Below are 25,866 nucleotides of genomic sequence, written 5' to 3'. Positions count from 1 at the left end.
ACCTCAGCAGGAAACTGTTTCCGAGAGAAAAAAACGACGCTGTGGTGGAGAAGGAGGCCCTTGCCATCAAATGGGCCTTCGAAAGCCTGCGCTATTACTTGGAGGGCCGTGAATTCATCATATATACGGATCATGCACCCTTAGAGTGGATGGCTCGAAACAAGGGGCGGAATGACCGCGTCCTCTGGTGGTTCCTATCACTGCAGCCGTATAATTTTTCTACTCTCCATCGAAAAGGAACCCATCAGGGCAATGCGGATTATCTCTCCCGATACCCCAGATCCCTACCGGTACAAGAAGGACAGCTAGGGAAAGGGGATGTGAAATGGCCCCTCGGGAGGTGACCCCGGGGACACCGTCACGTAAACCGCCAGGGCTACCGCCCCTCAAACACTCACCTTTCCTGGCGGATCGTTCGGCAACAGTGTCCATGACAACGGAAACCCCTCCCCTCTCTGTTTTGCAGGAACCAACCCAGGGAAGCCGAGAGCCGGAAGCACATCCGCCTGACCCCGGAAGTCACTCCTCCTCGCCGCCGACAACAGACAGAAAAGACGGAAGCGGGAGACCTGAAGGCGTCGGAAGATCGTGGCAGGAGATTGCGACTGGAGCGGAGGAAGAGAGCGAAGCAAACGGAGAAGCAGACGTATGGTTCGAGGACTGGTGGAGAGCGGCCGCAACTCAACGGGAGAGTTGCGGCGGAGCGCGTGAGTAACACCTAGCCTCCTTGTTACACCTTAAGTGCCTGTATATAGTATAGTACGTTTTTCTTTCATACTGAGCACCTTGTAGACACGATAACCCTGATAGCTCACTGTGTAAATACGTGTAAAGCACACTGAATGTATATAGCCCTGAAGTACAAACTACCCTTTCCCAACACTAGTCACGCTGCTGCCTTAGCACTTTAAATCCCCATCCGTCCTAAAACCCCCCCGATTTACCTGCTCTCCTCACGGTACTCTTCAAACCCCTCACGACCCGGTGTTGGTATAGGATCTACTGTTCCCAGTATGGTGGGACTAACGGCTCCTTTTCTGTTTCTTCTTACTGCCCTCCGGAGAACTCCCCAGCAAGGAGCGGACATCTCTACCCATCCTAGATCCGGACCTGCATCCCAAGACCCGGACCTGCAACCCAAGACCCGGACCTGCATCCCAAGACCAGGACCTGCAACCCAAGACCCGGACCTGCAACCCAAGACCCAGATCCCTCAGAGTCCTTCCTCGCCTTACCCAACACCTACAGCGGAGTGTTCTTTCGGTTACTTCTTCCCTCTCCCCCCTCTCTATTTGGACTACGATACAAAGACTGTCTGTATATACAATAAAACAACAATATTGCACGTTATATCCGGCCTCCTTGCCTGATTTTCCAGCCAGCCGAGCGCCCACGATCACAGTGTTATAATGTAACCCAGTGCTTTCCTACGGGACAACCAACCTTGCTACAGTGAAAAACGACTGAAGGTTTTTCCCTCCTACACATATAAAACACAAAATACACATTCTACCTTTTAATAATCATGTACCCTCTATTAGACGCATTTAGGGGGTGACTTAATTTTTTTTTTTTTTTTTTAAATAAGTTTTTATTGCGGATTCAGAAAATAAAGCTCAAATCAGGACAGGCATTACACTTAGAGCATCATTGAATATTCAATCTGAGTAGGATATTATACACAGCCATTCAGCCCACAACCCGGAGGTCAGGCGGCGTGGAATGTCTCACATATAGGAAAACGCCAATGTGCCCGCCCTGCAGAGATGGACAGTCATCTATGATACACAGTTTCCGCTTTTAACCCCCCTAACAACAACTCCCCTTACAACCCATTCACAACGAGATAATTCCGGGGCTAGTCCTGGTGCTGGATCTAATGTGATGGCAACCTATCATATATGTTAATGGTGATCAGCTATAGGATACAGTTCGTGCGCCTCCCTGTCCTCTAGGGATAGTCGTCTAGGATCCTTAGGCTGCAATCTCCCACCAGTTCCCAGTACCTGATTACCCCATGGCCCGTGTGGTGAGCCTAACTACTTCGAGGTGAGTGTCCCTTACCCTCCCCCCCCTTACCCAACTGCTGCTAGTGCGAGTGTATACAAATTACAGTAAAACCAGATCACGACATCACTCAGGAAAATCTACTGTATAGTAATGCTCCATGTAGTCCTTGCAAGTTATTGCTCGCCTCATCGGCCTCACCTCCTACCATATAGTCGCGCAGCGCCTGCACTATCAGTTCCCACGCTCTCGCCATATCCATGCATTTATCATTGTCACTCCTGGTAGCCTGCCGCATTCTGATGACACTCACAGCCCGCCCATTTCAACAGCTCATTCCTCCACCGCTTCACCGACGGCCCTTCTTTAGATTTCCAGTGCCAGGTAATCTCCCTCTGAGCCAGCATAAGGCCCAGATCGATGAATTTGCTAGTGATTTTCGTCCTCTTTGTGTGAGGGAACCATAGTAGCAAGCATGCAGCCATGTCGAAATCCACCTCCCTGTCCGTAACTGCGTTCAGGAGGTCCCCCACATCATGCCAGTACGACCCTAGTCTCGGGCACCCCCACAGCAAATGATCCAAGTCCGCCTCAGGCGCCAAACATCTCGGGCACACAGCGTCCCGTACCCGAAAATATCTTGCTATCCTCTCCGGGGTCAGGTAAGCTCTATGGATAATGAAAAAATGTACCTGTTGGAATCGGGCATTCCTCGTTCCCTTCCAGGTTCGCCCTAAAACATGGCCCCAGACTACATCCGGAATGGGCCTACCTATACTATCTTCCCATCTTGCTTTTAGTGCCACCAGCTGTGCCAATCCCTCGCGCTGTAGTCTATTATGGAGGCAGGTAACCGCCTTGGTAGTGCCCGCAGCCATAACTACGTACTGACACGCCATAGTCGTCTCCGGTTCCACCAGCCCTCCTTTCCAGTGTTTTTGCATCGCTGCGATCACTGCCGCATGCAGCAGGAAATCCCCGTCCGGCAGACCAAAGCGGTTCTGCACCTCCCGGAAGGGGGCCAGCATCCCCTCCACGTATAGATCTCCAACCACCTGCAGCCCCAGTTCCTCCCAGTCCGATAGGGGGGACCAGTCGCCCCCATGCGGCAGCGCGGTCAGCATCCCTAGCGGGATCTCAGGTGCGTACGCTCGGGAGTTGGCCGCTCTCTTCAGACTCCTGTTCCAGCAGAGTCTGAGCGTCCTTTCTTCCAGCGTTAGGTCCCTCACCTCCAGTTTCTGTTGCATGATAATGTATGATAAAACATGCCGTTGGATACCCAGCCCCCTATTAATGTCCGGACCTCTGAATTCCCTGGCCACATGTTGCGTCAATACCTGCAGCTGAGCTGCCAGATAGTACAATTCAAAATCAGGGACTGCCATCCCCCCCTCTAGCTTGGGCCTAGTCAGGGTCGTCAACGCCACTCTACGCCGTTTCTGACCCCACAGGAAGCCGGTCACCAACATCTGTAGGTCCTTAAACACGTGCCGCGGTATCCACACCGGTAAGGTCCTAAAGTAGTAAAGTAGCCTCGGAAGTGCCACCATTTTCAAAAGCGCCACACGGCCCAGCACAGACAAGGGGAGAGAGGCCCAGAAGTTTACACAACCCCTCAACCCGCGCACGCATCGCCCCACGTTTCCTTCCAATAGGTTCGTGGCCTCATGATAAATGCAGACACCCAGATATGTGAAGCTGGAAGGTTCCCAGATCACTTCCAGCTCAAGGGGGGGGCTGCGTGTGCCCTCTCGTAGTGGAAATACACAGGTCTTGGTCCAGTTTACTTTAAGGCCCGACACTTCGCCAAATCTTGACAGCATGGCTACAGCTCCCTCTAGCGCTTGTCCGGGGTCGGCCAAGTACAGTAGTAGATCGTCTGCGTATAGTGATATATAGTGCGACTTCGCCCTTTGCGTCACCCCTTGAAACAGCACGCCCATTCTTGCCAGTGCTGCCAAAGGTTCCATTGACAGTGCAAACAGCAAAGGAGAGAGCGAGCATCCCTGCCTCGTCCCCCTACGCACCGGGTAAGCTGAAGAAATTGAAGACCCCAGTCGCACCCTTGCCGTGGCCGATGAGTATAGCACCCTCGTCCATCGCCGGAATCCCTCACCTAGGCCGAATTTCGCCAGCACCTCATCTAGGTACTGCCACCCAAGGCTATCGAAAGCCTTTTCAATGTCAACAGATAACACCACTGGATCACGTGGCAAGCTCCTAGCATCATCCAATATCTGTAGTAGGCGGCGTACATTCATAGATGTGTTCCTGGTAGGGATAAACCCTGCCTGGTCAACATGGACCAATCTGGTCATGAGCGGTAGGAGTCTGGAGGCCAAGATACGACTTCGGATCTTGTAGTCCACCGTCAGCATGGATAGGGGTCGATAGGACGTTACATCCAGCGCCTCCCTACCAGGCTTCAGCAACGGAACCACCAGCGCCTCCCTCATCGTTTCGGGTAGACGTCCCTGCTGTCCCGCTTCCGAATACACTACCAACAGCCTAGGTGCCAATATGTCAACAAATTTCACATAGAATTCTATTGGCAACCTATCGACGCCCGGTGTTTTGTTTTTGGCCATCTGTGTAATGGCCAGTTTAATCTCTGCCAGCGTTATGGGTCCCCCCATATCCTCTGCATCCTCAGCATCCAGTACCGGTAAAGCAATAGATTCCAGATACGCACGTATTTCAGGCGTGTCCACCGTTAGTTGGCACTCATAAAGATCAGTGTAATATGACGCGAAGCGCGATAGGACCACTGACTGCGAATAAGCTATATCCCCCGTTTACGTTCTTATGCTCATTACCGGGCACCCCCGAGGCTCCGGATTAGCGAGCCTGGCAAGGAGCGTACCCACCTTGTCCCTCTCCGCATGCACCTTGACAATATATAGCTTATAATCGTAGCACCGCAGCCGCTCAGTTTCTTTCGCCACCAATTGCTTGGCCTCAAGCAATTGCGCCTGCAATTCCGGTCGTTCTGGTCTACGCTGCTCTAATCCTCGTAGCACACTCTCAGCCTTCACCAGGTCAGTCAAAAGCGAAGTCCTTACATTAGCAAACCTGCCCATGCACACTCCTCTCACCACCACTTTCATCGCATCCCATTCCACTAGTCTTGTCGCCGCTGTGCCCTCATTCTCCCTGAAATAGTGTTCTATGCCCTGGTGGACAGCGTCGCTAAACACCGGATCCTCCAGTGTGTGGGGCTGTAACCTCCACGTGGGAATCGCCGATCTCACCTGTTGCCATTGCACTGATATCAGTAAGGGATTATGATCTGAAATTGTTCTAGTTAAGTATTCCGTGTGTCTAACCATGGCGGCCAGGCAATCACTACAGAGTATCGAGTCTATCCTCACATGTAATGCATGTAAAGCTGAGAAAAAGGAATAGTCTCTCATTGCAGGGTGTTGTTCTCTCCACACATCCAGTAACCCCCAACTGTCCTGCCACACCTTCCTCTGAGTAGCTAACCTGCGCACCGTTGAATCGGTCAGTGGCGGATGGGATCTATCCAGGTCTACATTAGTTATGGAATTAAAGTCCCCGCCCAAAATGATGGGGCCCGTCAGGTAATGCGCCAATGAGCTCGATAATCTATCAAAAAATAAGGCCTGTTCCGTATTAGGGGCGTACACACTACACAGTGTCACTTCTCGACCATATAGCCTCCCCTCCACCACCACATATCTACCCTCCGGGTCCACCCGCCTAGACATTACCTGGAACGGTATCCCAGCTCTGACCCAAATCAACACACCTCTGGCAAACGCTGAGTACGTGGTCCCAAACACTTGCCCCCGCCACCTCCTCTGTAGTGCAGCGCATTCTGTTTCAGTCAAGTGGGTTTCCTGCAGCATCGCAATCTGAACTCCACGCCGCACTAAGTGGGCATGCACCTTGTGACGTCTCACCATCGTCCTGAGACCACGGACATTCCATGAAATGCCTTTTAAATCAGGTAACGTCCCCATAGTAGTCTTTTCTGTACAAAATCAGCACCAGCCCAACACCCCTCACACAGCAGCAGCCGAATCCCCTAACCCCAGCACCCAACAAAACTCCCCAAACCCCTCTCCCCAGGACAGGACTTAATAACCCAGCTTCAGCCCCGTTCCAAACTTGTAACACAACACACATCACGCTACTCTGTGGACTCTACCACAGAAGGCCTTAAGGGCCACTAGAGGGTGGTTCAGCGCCCGACCCAGAAACAGCGGAGCCCCCACCCCACACCCTTGGTCCCATAGTGTGGTCTCAGTCCCACTCCTGAGTGTTCACTTAGCGATCAGAGAGGCCATGCCCATATAAGAGTCATAGTTGGGCTATGCCCAGGTACCTCACTCGTTAAATAGTCCATCTGATGTCTGTGGAGTGACCTCCGGACCCCTCGTGCTCTCCACTTCCGACTCATCTCCTCCCGTTTTCACTCCATCGTCGTCGGAACCAGTACCCTCTGATATCTTCTCCTGTTGTGATCCCGTGATGATCGCGGTTGCCGCCAGCGCTCCCTTCCTGCCCGCTTCCATTTGGGCTTTCTGCATCGCTATCTTAAGTTTATTCCGTTTTCGAATGCGCTGAGATTTTCTGTTCCGGAGGGGTTGCTGCGCGGTCCTATCGCTTTTGCCAGCGCGGTCAGTCCCAGCACGGTAGAGCTCAAGCCACGACCATGCCTCGTCCGGAGTTAGAAAGAAGTGAGTCGTGCCATCCAGGATCACTCTCAGCTTGGCCGGGAAAAGCAGCGAGTACTGGATCCCTTCATCCCTCAATTCCTTCTTCACAGGCAGGAAGGAAGCCCTGCTTCTCTGGACTTCCTGAGTGTAGTCCGGGAAGATCGTAACCTTGCTGTTTTCCACCTGAAATGGGCCCTGCGAGCGTGCTCTTTGTATCAGGAGGTCCCGATCCTTATAGTGTAACAACTTTATCACCATTGGTCTGGGAGGTCTACCCAGCTGAGGTGGACGAGCCGGGACCCTGTGTGCTCGCTCAAGGAAGAAGAAGGGAGAGAGGCCCTCCGGTGCCACCACCGTGGTAAACCAGTTCTCCATATAGGCCACAGCATCCTCCCCCTCAATTTTCTCCGGAAGGCCTACAACCCTCACATTATTTCTCCTATTGCGACTTTCGGCATCTTCCGCGCGTCTTTCTAGGGTCTCCAAGCGGCTCAGTATATCAACCAGTTTGTGTTCAGCAGTGACCACCGCCGGTTTCAATTCCTGCAGTAGTTGTTCATTGTCTTTCACCTTGTCAGCGAGCTTCGCATGATCTGCTTTGAGGAGTCCCAGCCCCGTGGCAACCTGCGCAATATCCTGATGTAGGGATTCTTTCGTTGCAGCGATCGCGTCCAATATACTGTCCAGCCGTTTATGCAACCGCTGTTCCTGAGTTGTTGCGTCTAATGGAGCAGGCGCCCCGCCATCTTGGAGTCGTGCAAGCCCTTCGGGCATTCCACCAGTAGTGGCCATCCTGGCTCCCACAGCACCGCTCCGAAGTCGCCACAAAATCGATTGCCCACCCCCGTCGTGCGGCTAGCCGGTCACCAGTGTCACCTAGCTCCTGAAGACAAAGTTCCTTAGGGGTCTACCAATCCAATGCACCACTAGAACACTCGGCAGGGTGCAGCCCACAGTTCAAGGCTTCAACAGAAGTACTCCAACTGCCAGGGGGACGTGCAGGGCAAACGCGGACTAGTAGTAGCTGGGCCCAAATTTGCAGGTGATGATTCGCCCCAGGCTGGACCTCCTATCTCTCACACTCTTCGTAACCTGCAGGCGCGCCCGGCGCTGTTCCACAGCGGGCAGCACCGCAATGCTGCAAGGGATATCCCCTGACCTCAGTACTCCATGGCCAGCACCAGTGTCTCTCAGCGGGCCACTGCCGCCCCTCCGCTTCACCAATAACCCTCAGTGTCCCAAGGGGAGCGTGAGACCGGCCCCCCCGCAAAACCGCACTGTGCTCACCGTCGGGCCGCAGGTCCGCTTCCTCCGCTCACTCGATCACGGGGGTCCGCTGTGGGGCCCCGGTTACGGGTCTCAGCTGCGGCTGCCACCACCTCCGTCAAGCCCTCCGGGCTCCGGGGACGCCGCACTTCGCCCGTTCAGCAGTGCAGGGAGGCGGGGGGATGGGCGCCATGCTCGCCTGGCTCCCGGACGGCAGCAACCACTCGGCCGCCCCAACCAGCGCCGGAGCAGTCTGCCGGTTAACCCCCGCTCCGTCCCTTGCTCCGCACTCCGTTCTCCAGCCCGTCTCCGTCCGGAGCCTCCTTACACCCGGTCTGAGCCTCTTCAGAGTCCCGGCGCCGCCATCTTTCCTTGTTGGAGCGCAGCTCCGTCGGGGCTCGGGACCTGCCATGAATGCAGCGTCCGGGCACCCACAGGGTCGCGATCGACCTCCCTCGGTCTCGCCCCGCTCAGAGCAGCGATAAATACCACTCAGGGGGTAATAATCCCGGTGATTTCAGGAGTAATTGTGGGACCTGGCGCGGAGCCGATCGCTCACGCCGCCATCACGGTCAGCGTCCAAGCCACGCCCCCGGGGGTGACTTAATAATATTAAAAGGAAGGTTTATACTTGGCAATGGATTTATTTTCACAGGTCGAATTGTCAGTTTTAAAACGGACTTTCCAGGATGTAGGAGCAGGCCTGGAGACATGGTCTTCATTATCACTTTAGTGGTGGCATAATATGTGCTGCAGTCCACTAGTGACATTTAACTTACATGCTTTTGTACCATATACTAGGGGACTTGTAGCTACGTTAAATATGCCAATCAGGAGAATAGCCAGTTTCGATATGTTTTAGGGGTCAGTACACATGCACTGAAATCTAGTTAACAGTGTCCCAGTGCTCAAATCAAATCAAATCAGGTGTTTGTTAAGCGCAACTACTCACCCATAAGGGTCTCAAGGCGCTGGTGGGGTGGGGGGATTCGCAGGTTCCAGCCCATAAATCCAGTCCATGTGCTCAGACACAAAAAGCACAGTAGCATCAGTCCAGAAAAAAATGGGGGTGACCATAAAAAAAAAAGAGGCATTTCTTCCATATGGTAAAACAAGATATCAAGTAGTTTCTCTTTCTCCGCAACTGCCCATCTGAAGTTCACCGTGTGGGCCAGGCGTTTGTATGAGCAAAATAATATTTTAGAGGGTTGGCTTTTGCTAGGGTGAAGATTCTTTGCTCCTCCGAATTTTGCAAAGCTACCAGGCAGGGCTGGGGTGAAAGCTGTGGTTTAGAGATTTCCTTTGGGGGAACATTTATCAATTTCTCAGACTGAGCTGGCTATTTGTTCTGGCCAGGAACACATACCCTTTCTTCAAGGCAGTTTTGGTCTAGTGACAAAATGACAATTTCTAGTACCCCAGTGCCCTACAAAACCAGATTTACACCCTCTGTTGTGAATATATGCTCCTGTTTTGTTTCTTAATATTTAAATGTGATCGTCCTAGCAGTGATCAAACAAAAGGCTGGATTCGGATGCAGATGTTTTAGTCTCATAGTGCACTGGAGCTTCTCTTGTAATGGTCATTTAAATAGGCCACAATTCAACAACTTCATCTCCTACTTCATCAAGCAATATATCTGAGCGTTTCCCAAACTGCTGCTGTGACCCACTGGTGGGCTGCCAGCCGATTTCTGGTGGGTCGCGAAGGGGCAATGAACAATCTCATTAATTTTTTTATTTATCTTGCCACATTTGCTGTGCTTCAAAGCCAGAGGTCAATTTTCTTTCTAAGTATTTTGACAAATTGCGCTTAATCTTTTAAAGTTTTTAAAGTGAACTACGTTAAAAGCTTCCTGGGGTACGGGACGTGTGAAAGAGAAGGCTGACCGTAGTCATTTTTTATAATTCACTCCAACATTTAGATACCCGTAATTTAACTGTACATGCTTTTTGGAATATATCAGCAGTTAGAAATGCAACTGTAATTCTGAGTGATGGAAATAAAGTGCTGGACAAACAGGTTACTCCATCACAAATGTGCTGGATAAACCGTTTGCTGTATTACAAGTGCCACTGGATATAATGCACTTGAAATACTGCAGATGCTATATCCGTCATGTTTGTCACAGAGTAATTCATCCACCCAACTCTAAATCAAGGCCGAATAATTCAATAGGCTCAAAACAAATCATAAAACATTACATTTAAGATTGGTGATGCACAAATGATAAATGTTCACTACAACCCTATTTCCACACCTCATCATCGGTGTGTGATATAGTTTTATCAGTAAAATTGTATGTCTGTGCAAATTACTCTCTGCAAATGACAGTGTGTTACCACACAATGCTTTAGCAATGTATATTAGCAAAAGTGTGCTTTAAAATGCACCGCCGGCTACATTTTACATCCTTCCCACGCTCCTACTCAATAAATACATTTGCAACACCTTGTATGAGGCTGGGATTACCCCCCCCCCCCATCCCATGGCTTCAGTAATTTAACACGGACGTCAGCATCCCCACTCTAAAAATGGAAACCAACAGCACCGATTTATGTCCATGAACTATGTCAAGACAACGGGTAACCTTTCCAGTGTTTTTATTTAGCTTCAATAGCCATTTCAACAGAGAATGTGCTCACTATAAGTGATCAGGCACAAACATTCCACTTGAGTATAATGTGACACATAATTGAGAAATAAAGATATGGCCAAACTACCAGACCTGCAGACTCTGTTGCATCTGGGGAACAAGTTTCAAGTGTCGACATTGGCAAATGTAAACATCACAGTCACCTGTGCTCAAAATAAAATGAATATAACCTTATGTAATGTAATCTGGTGCTCATGTAAAGCACTCTAATGCCCTTAGGCAGTGTCTGCACTATATAAAACTGCAATCAATAGCTAGATATACAATGGGTCTCATTTTAACACAAAAATGGATGAGGCCTTACCCAATAATCTGCTGCTGAAGGAGTTTTTCAAATTTGCTAAAAACCAATGGTATTAACACCGAGACTTTCCAGAATCCTTTTGATTTTTGTGAGCAGATGCCACATGCTAGCACCCATCTCTACAAAGTGTAATAGCTCCAGTGTAGTACACATCTGCCAATTATGAGAAGATCAATCTCTTGGCCTCAGTCCAATAAAGACATATCAAAGGGCATGTCCAAAGTTGTGACATTTACAAGCAATTAGAAAAAAACACACACAACTATAACAAATGTGCTATTTTGGTAGTTCACAGCATTTTGAAAGCATGTCTTCTATAACATTAAAAATGCTCCTTCCCCCTCATATCCGTTAAAGGTAGGTGGGTTGCAAAAGTCTGCCATTTAAAGCATTTGGCTGTGGTTCTAAAAAGTTTGGGGAGCACTGCTTTATCTAATCAAGTCCTATAATATAATTAGCACAAAATTAGGAAAACATAACCAGCTCTGTTTGCTCACTCCTGAGCATGAATCATGTGTGAGAACTAGCAACGGTCACATGACAGCACTCTATACAAGAGAAAACTATATATACTTACTTTATCTTTTAGATTGCTGGATAGGATCAGATTATCTGAAGCACTATTTGGATTAGTCCAACCATCAAGGACTAATGGTGTTTGTAAAACAACAGCATCTGGGAATAACACTGAAAACAAGTAATTTGATATTATTATATGCATTGCATAAGGCAAGTTTCAAGGTGCCTGCTGTGCTGTAACCAATTTATATACATTATTTTATAAATTAATGCATACAGCAGGGCTAAAGCATTGTATGTTTTTTCAATACTCAGCGAGGCTAAACAAATATAAGAAAGTAAAACTGAACAAAAATAAATAAACTCATCAAAATATTGTTCATTTTATATTCTATGCTGTTATAAAATAGAAGTTGTTGTGGTTGTCTTTCGGACATCTGAGAAGAAAAGTACACCTTTAAGAAGAACCCTTCCAAAAACACGATCACATGTGAAGATAGAGTAATCTGTATAGTTCGTATAACCTTCCCTTTTTACTTGTACCTCTAGATTCTCCAACAACCTACATTTCACAACTGTGATACCTTTAAAGACCCCTCCTTAAAAATTGCTTTTCCTCTACCTGCCCTGTGTATCTAAGATCAATACATTTAGTTTTCCTTTTGACTGTGAAATAATGATTTTGTGATCTAATATTTTTCTGTCAGTCTTCCCTCTATTGTCTTTTTCTGCTTTTTTTCATTCAAGACCAGCAATCCTGGAGGAAACCCTAGATTCAGATTGTAACTTACAATATTTAGACTGACAAGATTCTACTGTTTTCACTGAAGCAGTTTTTTATATTTCCTTCATACTTAGTGAGTAAAGTACTCACTTACTGCTCACTTAGATATCTCTAACTCGCATCCTATCTTTGCACTGGTAATCACCTGGCAACGCTGTAAGTCCCTTCTGCTCATATGGCTATAACTTCCCAAGAAATATTTGTTACTGGTTAAACAATTAGTTTTCCAAATACTAGTATCTAATAGTAGCTCAGAGAAACTATGCATTTTAATGAGCCATAAACTGATTATTTACACCTCAACCTGTATTTCAGACTGTAGTGTGTTTGGTACACTAAAAGCACAGCACTTTTTGATATGTAAGCACAGCACTTTTTGATATGTAAAATATGTTATTTAAAAATATGTTTGAAAGGATCAAAGACATAGACTCCCTATATATGCTAAACACTAAGAAATTATTGTCATGAGCAAACACGTCTTTCCTGAGCAGCCTCTATTTGAACTATACAAACAACGTTTATGTTTGCAGGTGCAAGGCATGAATGCAATCATTCCACTGGGCTAGCATTAGAAACTCATTTAACTTAGGCTGTGAAGAAGATCAGACTGGTTAGCAGTTAGTAATTCAGGAGTGTTCTAATTGATCTAGATTGATGTGAGTTAACTGTTGTTAAGGCAAGGAGGCGAGGCCAGACAGCAAGACAACAGCACATAAGTATCTGAAAGACTATACTTTCAGTTTTGGTAAAATGTTTTTCCACCTGGGCGGAAGAAAGGCATTTTTCAAGCTCCAAATACTAAACCAGAGAGGCTTTCAGTGTAAACTACTGCTGGGATTAATGTGAGTTTCCACTGAAAGCCGCGGAAAGGTCAAGTAGTCACAGTTCATTAATGCCCAAGTCCTCTCAGTCTCTCCAACAGGAAGCAGCCAGGCTCCCTACCCTAAGCCAATCACAACGCTGCAATGCAGCTTTGTGTTTGGTCTGAGTGCCGTGGATCGGCGCCCAGCTAGGGAATGGGGGCCTGGACATGTTCTTCACACAACTGTAATGCAGCCTGGATGAAGAACATGCGAAGTGCGCATGAATGTTTGACCGGCCTGAGAGGCCAGGCCAAACAGTCATGTGCACTAAGTAGTGGGCAAACCACTCCTCCCCTGGTCTGAGAGCAGAGCAGCACCCGCTCACCCTGCAAAGCTGTGCAGCAGGAACAAAAACAATGATGATAACATCGAGTTATTATCATTGTATTTGTTCTTTCGTTCACTGCTTTGCAGCAGTGGGAGACGCTCCTCCACCTTAGCAGTCGAGCAGCCACTGCTTATGATGCCTCGAAAGAATGAACATATGATTTCATATCATGTGGCATCATCACAAAGGTTTACGCCGTAAGATTTTACTTCTGCTACCACCATGGTTTTGGAGAAATGAAAAAAATAATTTGATATGTATCAATCTAGGCAACAGAGCGTAACGAGAGGTCGAAATGAACTGAGCTAAAACATTGGTTTTTTGTAAAAAAGGGGAGTTCAATTTTATTCACAAATTATTAAAACACATTGAAATAATAATACACATTTACAATTTACATTAAACACATGTAACTCAATGAATTGAGAATACACAACAACACTGTTAAAAAGAAGCAAATAATTCAACGAGATGTAAGTTACATAAAATGAACACAATTTTTAAGAGAAAAATGTGGCTAAATTAATCTCGTGGAGAAATGAAGCCAGAGGCTCGTCTACAAATTGAATTGTTGGAAAGTAGATAATTAGCAGGGTTAAGTAAAGTATGCACCTACTACTAGCAATAGACACCCATGCAATATGAGGTCCAGTCTGGGTATCAATTCATTAACCTCCTGTCTCAACCCTTGGTAGGTGGCTGCAAACAGGCGGGCTTAACTTAGGAGGCAGGTGTGTAAAGCATTTAAAAGGACAAATATATTAAATAAGTAAGACACAACACACAATAAAAATGCACAACCAATTTATAAAAAACTAGCTTACCCATCGCGCGTTGCTGCGAAGAAAGGAAATTCAAGGAAACTCGCAATGAGAACATTCAATTTACATTGCGTCATTTTTATTGAAACTTATTCATTTTAATATGGAAAACATTTCAAAGTCTCGTTTTAATTCTATTTATTTATTCGAGTGCTTGTGGATACACGATTTTGTGTTTTTCCGTCTGGTGCGTACCTCAGTATTTGAAAGATGATGAGGGCCCTGGGGGCCGATATTTAAAAAAATATAATGCCAGAAACCTTCACAGGAGTGTACTCAACAACTTCCTAAAGTTTCCTGGCGATCGGAAGAATGGTGTTTTAATTCTATTTATTTATTCGAGTGCTTGTGGATTCACGATTTTGTGTTTTTCCGTCTGGTGCGTACCTCAGTATTCGAAAGATTATGAGGGCCCTGGGGGGGGCCGATATTTAAAAAAATGTTGTGGCAGAAAACTTCGCGGGAGTGTACTCAACAACTTCCCAAAGTTTCCTTGCGTTCGGATGAATGGTGTTTTAATTCTATTTATTTATTCGAGTGCTTGTGGATACACAATTTTTTGTTTTTCCGTCTTGTGCATACATCAGTATTCAGAAGATTATGAGGGCCCTGGGGGGCCGATATTTAAAAGAAATGTATGCCAGAAACCTTAACGGGAGTGTACTCAACAACTTTCCAAAGTTTCATGGCGATCGGATGAATGGTGTTTTAATTCTATTTATTTATTCGAGTGCTTGTGGATACACAATTTGTTGTTTTTCCATCTGGTGCGTACATCAGTATTAAAAAGATTATGAGGGCCCTGGGGGGCCGATATTTAAAAAAGATTTATGCCAGAAACCTTCGCGGGAGTGTACTCAACAACTTCCCAAAGTTTCATGGTGATCGGATGAATGGTGTAGTAATGCATAAAGGACAAACAGACAGACAGACAGACATACTTTCGTTTTTATATATATAGACAACAAAAATCCAATATAGGAAACCAGAGATAAGAATTTTTAAAGAATAAATACTTTCTAGTGCTTAAAAACATATGTCGCCAACTTGGGACATCTAGTTGCGCTTGACCGGGACAAAGGCAAAGTTTGAGGCTGACCATGATGGAGCACTGGTTGGATACACTAATCTGGAGGCCTCAATATAACTTTTACGTTCACACTTAAACATTTTCTGGAGGATGTTCTCGTGAGGTCCAGCGGACCTCTCCGGATTCGCAGCCGCTTTGTCGGCTTGGTTCAGCAAGAGCCCCCATATATCACCTGGAAGTCTTGAGCTCCGGAGCTTTTAGCGGGACGAACCTGAAATCCAGGCCCGGTCGCAGTGTGAGGTAGTCGGTTTGACCCTCGATGTCGGGTTGGTCAACTTATGGAGCTTTTTCCAAAAGTTGCGCTAAACTTCTTCCAACTTCTGGAACTTATTCCTGAAGTTCCTCTTGATGGTTCAAAGTGTCCACAATACAACTCCAAGTTTTCAGAGCCTCTGAGAAGCTCCTCAGAAGTTGGGACTACAGTTTTCACAATGCAGCTGACCAAATCCTTAAATGTCCACAGGACGCACTCCAGGCTGGGGACTTCTGGGGAAATGGTACAGGTGAGCTCTGTTAACCTGTTGCTCTCAGGGAGTGCACTCCTTAGCCCTTTTTGAAGCAAGGTAAAGTCCTCAGGGCTGCAGTCCCAAGTGTGCAGCTGGAGCAGTCCTTCAGAGTGGAATCCTTTACGGTGCAGACCAGGGTTTGTATTTGTATCTGAGTTTTATATCGCGCCAAATCACCGACAGTTCTCAAGGCGCTTCTGACAGAGTACAGCAACAAGAAGTAGGGTGACGAAGAGTACAGATTACCAACCAATCTTACAGGGATGCAAAAGCGTCCCTGAAGAGCAATGTCTTCAGACTTTTCCTAAAACGGAGAAGATTAGATTCTTTACGGAGGACCTCCGGTAGCTTATTCCAAATGGTAGAGGCTTGGACTGAAAAGGATCTACCACCTTTGGTCGCCATTTTAAAACGCGGGCATGATAGCAGTAAAGAATTGGCGGATCGTAGAGCTCGCTTGGGATTATACACTTCAAGCCTCTCTTTTATATAGGCAGGCGCCTGCCCATAAATTGCCTTATGGGCGATGCACAGGCTTTTAAATTCAACCCTCTGCTTTACAGGGAGCCAGTGTAACCTGTAAAGCAGAGGGGAAGCATGAGTCTGTCTAGGTAATCCAAAGATCAACCGTGCTGCGTCATTCAGGGTGACTTGTAGACGGTTGATTGAATTTTTTGGAAGACCTAGATATAGTGCGTTCCCATAGTCGATTCTGGAGACTATTGTAGCTGAAACAATAGTTCGAAGCATATTTGTAGAAAGCAAAGGGGCTAGCTTTCGCAACTGCCTAATCAAGTTGGTACATGATCCGACCACAGCGGATACTTGACTGGTCATCGAGAGCTCCTGGTCGATCTTAATACCAAGGCTCTTTACGCTGGGGCATGGCTTTGGGGTAGGTCCAAGTTCTTGGGGCCAGAACAGATCATTCCAGGGTGAGGCAATAGTTGAAACTACTAGGACCTCCGTTTTATCTGGATTGATTTTTAATAGGTTAGACGTCATCCAGTTCACTGTAAACCGCAATATCTTTTGGGCCATGGACTGAGCCGATGTTGTATTATCGATACTCAGCAGCAGCTAAAAACTTTACAGCCCATGTTTACCAAAGAGTCTATCAGTGGCTGCAGATATAAATTGAATAGGAGTGGCGAGAGTGCGGACCCTTGCGGGACTCCACATTCCAAGACGCCAACATCAGATACACGATCCCCTAATTGGATCCTCTGCGTCCTCCCTGACAGGAAAGACGTTAGCCATTGGAGAGCTTGTTCTTTTATCCCAGACATGGCTAGTCTGTCCAGGAGCAGTGCATGGCTGACAGTATCAAACGCCGCTGAAAGGTCTAAAAGTATCAGGGCGCTTGGTTTTTTACTGTCAGCCATGCATCTAAGCTCATCCAGCACCGAGAGCATTACTAATTCGGTGCTATGGTGGGCACGAAACCCAGCTTGCCGCTCCTGGAGTAGATGATATGATTCCAGGAGAGGTGACAATGATTTTAATACATGCTGTTCCAAAATCTTAGACAGGAAAGGCAGCTGGGAGATTGGCCTGTAGTTTTTCAGACTGGTTGGATCAGCCCCTGTTTTTTTTATCAGGGGTTTAACACGTGCCTCTTTAAAGCTAGCTGGTAGTAGTCCTGTGGCTAATGAGTTATTTAGGAGGTCTAGGATCTGGTCCTCCAAGATAGGAAGTGCCAACCGAAAGATTTCAGGGGGGCAGGGATCTGCAGGGGAGCCTGACTTGGTTGAGATAGCAAGTTGTCTGAGGGTTGTCGACTCTATACTAGGAAATCTAGAGATAATGGAGGTCGAGGGAATTTGAGGGGACAGTGAAATAGTAGACATGTTTGGGATATCTTTCTTGATGTCTGACAGGATGGTTGCTACTTTTCCAAGAAAGTAGCATTGGAAGGTGTTGCAGTCTATCACTGTATCTACCTTTTCTTCCTTCTTACTTAATTCTTTTAGGATTAGGAAGGTTTCTTTCTGGACATTTACAGCATTTTTTATGCGGGTTTCATAATAGTCCTTTTTAGTTGATACGATAAGTTTTTTATACGACTGAAAAGATGTTCTATACAGTTCGCGATCTGTATTGTTTTTAGATTTCCTCCAGCATCTCTCAAGATATCGGAGCTTTCTTTTTTGATCCCTCAAGCTCTGGGTAAACCAAGGGGCCCCTTTTTCCGCACCCTTTATTTTCTGTGTCTTTTCTGGGGCTATCTGGTCAATCGATTGTATAAGACTAGCTACTATGGTGTCATAGTTTAGATCTAAGTCTGAGTTATCATATAAATTCATTGATTTGTGTACATGTTTGGAGAGGGCATCTGTTAAAGTTACTGAGTCAACTTTTTTCCATTGGCGCACTTTTTTAGTTTTTAGTGGGAGTTTGATCTGAGGGCCATCTTGTGGTACATCGCACAGAAGTAGATGGTGGTCAGACCAAATACAAGGTGTAATACTCGTAAGGGCCACCTCTGGCATAGAAGTCCAGATTAGATCGAGAGTGTGGCCCTTTATATGAGTCGGGGCTTCCACTAATTGTTCCAGGCCTAACGCAGTCATAGAGGTCTGTAACTGACGTGTTGGCAGATCTTTATCTGTCTTATCCCAATGAACGTTGAAGTCGCCTGTCACCAATATTTTTTTATATCGTGTGCATATATCCGATATGATAGGGAAAAAAAGGCCGTTAAATGTTGATGTACATTGTGGTGGACAGTACACTGTTAGAATGATAAGACAGGAATTATTCACGGGTGTTTTTACCCCAAGTAAATCTACAGAATTTATTGTCTCAGTTAAAATTTTCGCCACTGTAAGTTGCTTTTTAAAAATAGTTGCTACGCCTCCACCCCGGACACCATCCGGGCGATTATGCCAGATCATGTCATATCCACTTGGAAGGACGGCTATGATGTCGGGGGAGGAGTTATCACCCAGCCATGTTTCAGTAAGGGTCAGTATATCAATGGTCTCGTCCTGTAAGAGGGTAAAAATTTCCAGGTGATGTTTCTGTAGTGACCTAGTATTTAAAGAAGCTAGCTTCAATGGAAGTGGAAGGCAAGTGTCTCTACGACTAGGGGATCGAAAAATGTTACATTCCTTGAGGGTGGAACACGTGGTGGAATTTAAAATGTGCCTGCCTGAATCCAATGCTAGGAGGTCATTAGCAGAGTAGATAGTACACCTACCAGAGTGCCCCCTGAGCGCGGACGAGCGCAGACGGGCAGGACTCTGGCACGACTCCGGCGCAGGTCCGGCGTGTCCGCTGCGCAGAGTCATCACCATCTGTTTTTGTAGCGCTGCCACAGCGCGTCACCAGCCCAACCCGACCCAAGATGGCCGCCGAAACCGGAGCCCTGCCCTCGGCGTCAACACTCGGCCGAGAGCAGGTCCGGAGCTGAAGAGAGGGGGGAGAATGAGCCTAAAGCGCCACGAAGCGCAAGGGAGTCTCTACACACCTCTTAAATCAGGTGTGCACAAATACCATAAATTGTGCAGATTACAATTTGTTAAAGTTAAAAACGGCTAAAATACAAGGAAAAGGTAGGAGACCTCCCGGCTTCCGCCTCAGGAGGGGAAAAATGCTGTTGTCAGTATCCAGCAGTTCCAGCAGGGCAGTCTGTCTTCTCCTTGTAGTTTTCAGGCAGTATATCTGAGTGGCTATGCAGCTCTAAAATATTTATATAATGTTCTGGGGTGACTAGCCGGGGACACCGCTGAACAATGGGGTACGTGATGTCACCCAAAGCATGGCGGCTTCCTCCAAAATGTGGCATATTCTTGTCCCGCAAAGCACTGTACTTTTGAATAAAAGACCCAGAATTTCTATCATTGGGTATAGGGAATAAGAGTTGGCTAAACCAACCTACTGTTGGGGCTCATTTCCCTTAACACTCCCCTTTCCAGACCGCCAGCAAATTCCATTCCCAGAGCTGCCATCTGGCTGGGGGTCCAGGAAGAGAGGGTCGGCCTGGCCGGCATTCCTTACTCTCCTGCTCTCTTCGAACTGGAGTGAGGGTACAGGGTAACCTGCAGACATTGCTATGTTAGCATAAGAGATGTATATGCTTAAACGTCATTTTACTGCTTTTGCCGCTTTTGCGCACAACACTATATGGCTCTCGTAAATAACCTGCTTGTGCTCTTTCACATGAGAATGGTCTGTTTTTCACAAATCTAGGCGCGCTCTGTGCCTTTAGTCTGCACAGTGCGTTCAAGGTCGAATGACAAGGTTTGCTTTTAATTCATGTTGATCAGTCCCACGCACATTAGCCATAACAGAAAATGCAGCTGCTCAAGCTCACTCAGGTGCTTTTAATATTGCATTGCGTGCATGAGGCGGCACTTGGAGAAAACCTTTCCAACATCAAGGAGCTGTTCTTGTCATGGGATGTGATTCATTCCATCTGATCTTGGAGGTATTGGGTCCCCGTCAAAGCCTTGAGGTCTTCTCAGATTATCAATTAAAACTAGCTGTTAGCACGGAGAGGGTGGTAACTACACTATAATCCTGTTTCCACTGTTATTTATAATATGATTTCCCGTTTTGTGTTTTATGGATTTGCAACAATGCTGATCGTATTATTCTTATGCGTTTGGCAACTTTCTCTTGCAGTAGTGGGGGAAAACAGCACATTCCTTGCACTTGCTCCACTGCACCAGAGGCTCAAACAGCAGCATCAACCTCTCGTGAGATTACTTTCACAGCAAGCACAGATATGTCCCCCTTAATCGATGTTCAGGGGAGCATTACCACTGCTCTTCCTCACCAGCAATCCATTGCCGTGGCTACCAAACACTAACCAGGCCATTGGGCTAGCAAGAAACAGGAGATATAATTCTCTGCCAAATCAACAGTTGATGCTGCTATCACTAGTGGCAGCCAACTCTTTCTCCTCACCTGTCCTTCTCCATCTCAATATGCAGTATCTCTCCATCTATTTGCATCAGTTTGAACTCAACTGTATATGTCGGCATCACTGAACATTTGCTTTACCATGCCTCTCTCTTTTTCATCACATCTCTTTCAACAGCGCCTACATTTATTTGCAACACTGTCTCGTTCTCTTTCTCGCTTTTCTCTTTCCAACTCTGGATCTGCAACAATCTACCCAGCCCCTCTATATTTATGTATCTGCAGATGTTAGTTCCTCTATTTACATTTACCTTTCGCTACATTTGTTTTTGTCAATGTGCATCTGTCTAAAAAATGTCCCCCCTTCTTCGCAGTGGAGTTCTTCCCCATGCGGCTCCCATTATCTGGGAAGAAGCCAGCAGCAGCCACAAGACTGACAGTCTGCTCATGGATGTTACAATCACATAGGAGGGGAAGACCGATCTAACTGTGCTCTTCCTTGGGAAGGGAAATAAGCTCCTGCTCAGATGACTTTGAGACTACTACTGTACTCCTGATTGCATGCTCTCAATCTGTCTGAGAGAGGAAGCAAAGAGAAGGGAGGGATCAAGATGATGTTGAGGGACAGGAAACAGACAGGGTATACAAGTAAACACACAGAGATAGACATATGAACTTTGTGTGGACATCTTGTAGAGCAGGAGCATTTTATACTGGTTCGAGCTCAGCCTGCCCCTCAGCAGTGGTGACAACAGTCCTCAGTCCCTGCTAAATCTCCAGCACCTGTGCATGTCCAGCTTAAGTGGTAGGTGATTCAAAGGGGAGATTGTGCAAAATTGACAATTAGAAAGCGGAGCAACAACAATACAATGAGAAGCACTCACCTACTAGAGAAAGCAGAATATGCAACATATCTATCCGAGGGTACTATGACTGCACAGTGTCCATTAGTATACACCCATTGAGGGTCCTTCTCTGGAGACTATCAGCCAGCCATAACAGCTGCTTGAGAAAGTGATTGAGCAAACTACTACAACTTCTTAGACATCTAAACTAACATGAAACTGCTCTGGATTTGACAGGTAAACAGGAAGCTACCAGATGAATCTCCAGAAAAACTCAGGCATTAAATCAGATGAGTCAATTTATAGTCCACCAAAAAGAAGCCCCGTCTTAATTTCTGGAATAAAAAAAAACAGCTCCTGAGGGATTAATATAATTCAGTAATACTTTCCCCATCAAAATATTAAGGCCTGAGTTGACTCCAGTATAGAAATGGGTTTTGACCAAAACAGATTTTCTTGCTATACCCGGATAGAATTCTTCATGCAACCTTATAGAAGAATCTCAGGAAGAAAATGTAATTGACCTTGTTACAAAAGTAAGTTTTTGATTCTACTACCCTTTTTTATGCACCCAACATCATACCCAATTTTCCAAGATGGACTGCTTGTTCTATTGCGAAATGGCATCTCCTGAATGTAGTCCTGCAAACAAACAATAGAGTTGTTAAAATAGTCAAGACTTTCCTTAAATGTTTCTTAAAGCTGTAAGCCATTTAGTTATATGTTATGGGGTTCTCTCCTGACAGAGCTTTACAGCAGTAAACATGCAGTATGTTTCCAGCATTCAAAATGTTTGCACTAAGACGGAATAGCATATCCATAACCACATTAGTACATACAAGAAAAGCACACAATGACAATGTCATGTATTTAGAGTATGTCTCCTGCAACCAATATAATCACTAATATAGGATAGCCATGACACAACATATGCAGCATTATTTATCCGTATTAATGGAGATGGTGTTAACATTTTAGTAACATATGATGAAAATCAACCTCATATGAGTTATTAAAGTGGCCTTCATCGGGAGAGTTGGGTCTTAGTTGGTACAGCTGCCAACATAAGAAATAACTATATTTAGAAAGACAACTATTCATGATATTATACAAAAAGAAGTGAAGTACTTGAGAATTTTGTGGATGGAGGCAAAATACTAATTAGAAATAATATGCATTGGAAAAGGTTGATGAACACAAAGAGAAACACAAAGTCCGGAAAATAAGTGTCGGGAATAAGCCTCAGCTTTGGAGTTCTCAAGGGGTCAGGCCTACAGTAAAGCATCAAGGATTGACACTACTGGGAGTTAGAACATCCTTCCCCAAGCTGCTAAGCATGCTGCTGCAGTGGCACAAACACACACCCGAGCCTGCAATCTCTGTAGATGAGTAATTAGAGATTGGGCCATTGCAGGAGGGGCTGCAGAGTTCAGCCAGAAAGATTCACCTCTGGGCTATAACGGGCAATACCTGCTAAAAGGACAGCAATGATGGAGGATCAGACATGGTAAAAGCAGTTGATGGGCTACCTCCACTTTTGTCTAAGTTCATACCCTTATGGAATTCCCACACTTTTCCTACTACTATTCACCATTTGGTGTTCCAGAATAAAGTCTCAATTAACAGGTGCTTCATCCACTTTTGGTTATCTAGCCATTTTCTGGTAGCTGGAGGCTAGTTGGAGCACCTCTTTTACCTCACCCTGGCAAGCACCATTCAGAGCTTGGTGAGCTAAATGACAGTTACAGATATGATTCAAATGTGTTCTGTTCTTTCGGGTATAGAAATCTGGTCTAGTGAGTACTTGTGAACATCCTGTGATGTGCTGGGGCGTGGCCAGGCTGCCGACCAAGATGGCCGTGTAGCGCTGGAGCTCCAGACGTCCGACCCAACATCCATGCTTCATCCGCCCTAAATGCTGAACCATCCTGACTCGATTGTGTGGCCGCCACGCCGCTTTGGTAAATTCGGGCGCTTTGAGATCCTGGGACGCCTCGCTGCCCAAGTTATGGGCAATTTGCTAGGAGCGGCCAGGCACGGTTGCGTACACGCAAGGAGCTCGGCTGTGTCCCTTGAGACCTCGGGGCTCTGATGGCCCTTGCTGTAGAGGCAGCCCGCGCCCATCTGAGAGAGGAGGTGAGTGGCATCGTGTCTGCCGTTCCCTCCGCGCACGGAAGTGTATCCTGCCTCCGGTGATCGGAAGAGAGGGCTGCAGGAGATCGGCGACCGGGTTTGGCCTCCGCGGGGTTTGAGGCTGAGGAGCACTGACGAGCCTTCCTTGCGGATGGAAATTTTAAGCGGCCAGTAGATACCAACAGCGGGGTCTGCCAGATTACCCCTCCCTCGCGTTACTCCTGGCGTCTGCCCTGACAAGTAAGTCTGCCCTTGCTGCTCCCAGAGGTCCCGCCGCAACAGGGGCAGTGGATGAGCCTGAGTGCTGGCCACCCGGCCGGGTGGGCTGGCGCACCGATCCTGTGGCGCAAATAAACAGACAATCAGCGCACTGGCCCAATTGCAAGTAATGGGTCAAACAATCTCCACTGAGGCAGGGATTGGCAATTGCTGCGTCCCTCATTAGATGGCGTTACTACTCTGTATCCTGCGCCATAGAGGGATATCGATCTTACCTTCGCCACGAGGCCCCCTCCCTTACGTTTTCATAGGCCATCTCTACTCCATTGTGACACACTGCATGTATACTACCCTAAAAAACAAACCCCCGCCACCGTCCCATACCCACCCCCCAACCGCAGGGAGATACCCCATTGAGTAATAGGTGGAATGCAATAAAAAAAACACACCCAACCATGGGAAATAGATAGAAAAAAACATCCATTTTGAGCAATATATCCAATATTTTGTAATACACACTTGGGGGGGAGGCAACGCCTCGCCATCTACCCAATTGCATTGCCCATGATAAAAACTAACTCTGCTGGCATTGCCCAATTGAGTCATGGTACGTAAATATTCCAAACAAAGGGTCTTGCAATTCACAAAATCAAGTGGGGCACAGGGAGACCCCGACATCACCATGGCTGAGGCAGGTTTGGAAACGGCCTCGTTAGACAAAAAAGAGAGATGGCCCAACACGTTCCAGGGAACAGGGCTCTTAAGGCAATTAAGCAAACTAAAAGATAAATAAATAAATAAATACATTTAAGCAATTCATTTCTGCTTGGGATTTTAATTTAAATTTAGACATATGCGACTAGTATTGGACAGTTTTTCTGGACAATAGGTGCAATATAAAGCCCGTTTAGGTAATGTGTTGAGAGTGAAAGTGGATCAGATTTCCTCCAGGAATCTTTTAGTTTGCTTAACGGCCTCGTTAGGGCCCGCATTAGACAGCTTAGATGGCTTGATAGTGGAGTGGAGAGCTAGATTCAAGGCGCTAGATGGTTGCTTTGACCTGCTTGAGAAGCGGTTAGACAAGACTGGACGGTCACGAACGCTGCTTGGATGTCGCGAAGGGCAGGGTGTCCAATTTGGAGGATGGAGCCACGCAATCACTCAAAAGATTAGATCTGATGGAAAAGATTTTAAAATCTGTTGCTATGAAAAACGAGGATTTAGAGGCCAGCAGCAGGCACAATAACATGCACATTTTGGGTGTTGCTGAATCGACAAACACGGGCCGCATGGACACCTTTGTTGAAACTCGGCTCATGGCCCTTTTCGGTAAGGAGTCCTTTACTTTCACCTTCCTAGTGGAGTGAGCGCACTGCACCTTGGGACCTCGACCCATCTCTGGCACTCCCTGCGTCCTATATTAGCTCGTCTCCTTAACTACTGCGATACAGACACTTCACTTTATCTGGCCAGTGAGGCTGGCACCCTAACTTGGCAGTGGTCGACAATTACTTTATTCCCAGACTTTACTGCCTTGGTTCAGGAGACGCAGAGGAAGTTCACCGGAGTGAAGGCCACTCTCCGAAATTTGGGCCTCAAGTATGGAATGATATACCCGGCATGCTTCGGAGTTGATGTTACTGGTAGAACCAGGGTATTCAACTCACCTGTAGAAGTACAGGAATTCTGCCGGAATTATAAGGGAGCCATGGGCACACAGGTCAATGAAGCTCCACTTACCTCTCCTCCGCAAAGCGGCTCGGCAGCTAGTGTGGAACTCTGCTCAACGGAGTGACTTGAGTGTAAAACTGTATTGCAGGCTGACTAGTGACCTATGATAATCACTTTATTACTAGTACATTAGTTATTTTAATTTTCAAGTTTTGCAACATTGGGTAGATGGCGAGGCTTTGCGCCCCCCGTCCCCAAGTGTGTATTACAGAATATTGGATATATTGCTCAAAATGA

At 46.7% G+C, this 25,866-nt stretch overlaps 1 protein-coding gene across 2 annotated transcripts in view; it reads right to left on the bottom strand.

The window, feature by feature from the left end:
- MOV10L1 (Mov10 like RNA helicase 1) overlaps positions 1-25,866 on the bottom strand; it is a 1,293,514-nt gene that overhangs the window by 768,865 nt on the left and 498,783 nt on the right. For both annotated transcript variants that reach the window (XM_078678939.1, XM_078678944.1), the window contains 2 exons: positions 22,130-22,188; positions 11,496-11,605 (listed from right to left, as the gene is read on the bottom strand). In XM_078678939.1, coding sequence (XP_078535065.1) covers positions 11,496-11,605; positions 22,130-22,188 — 169 coding nt within the window. The remainder of the gene's footprint in view (positions 1-11,495; positions 11,606-22,129; positions 22,189-25,866) is intronic.

This window comes from Lissotriton helveticus, chromosome 1_1 (genome assembly GCF_964261635.1).
Source record: "Lissotriton helveticus chromosome 1_1, aLisHel1.1, whole genome shotgun sequence".
In the NCBI taxonomy this organism is placed as follows: Eukaryota; Metazoa; Chordata; class Amphibia; order Caudata; family Salamandridae; genus Lissotriton; species Lissotriton helveticus.
Note: the sequence above shows the minus strand (reverse complement) of the source record. Positions and strands in the feature narration are given on the sequence as shown.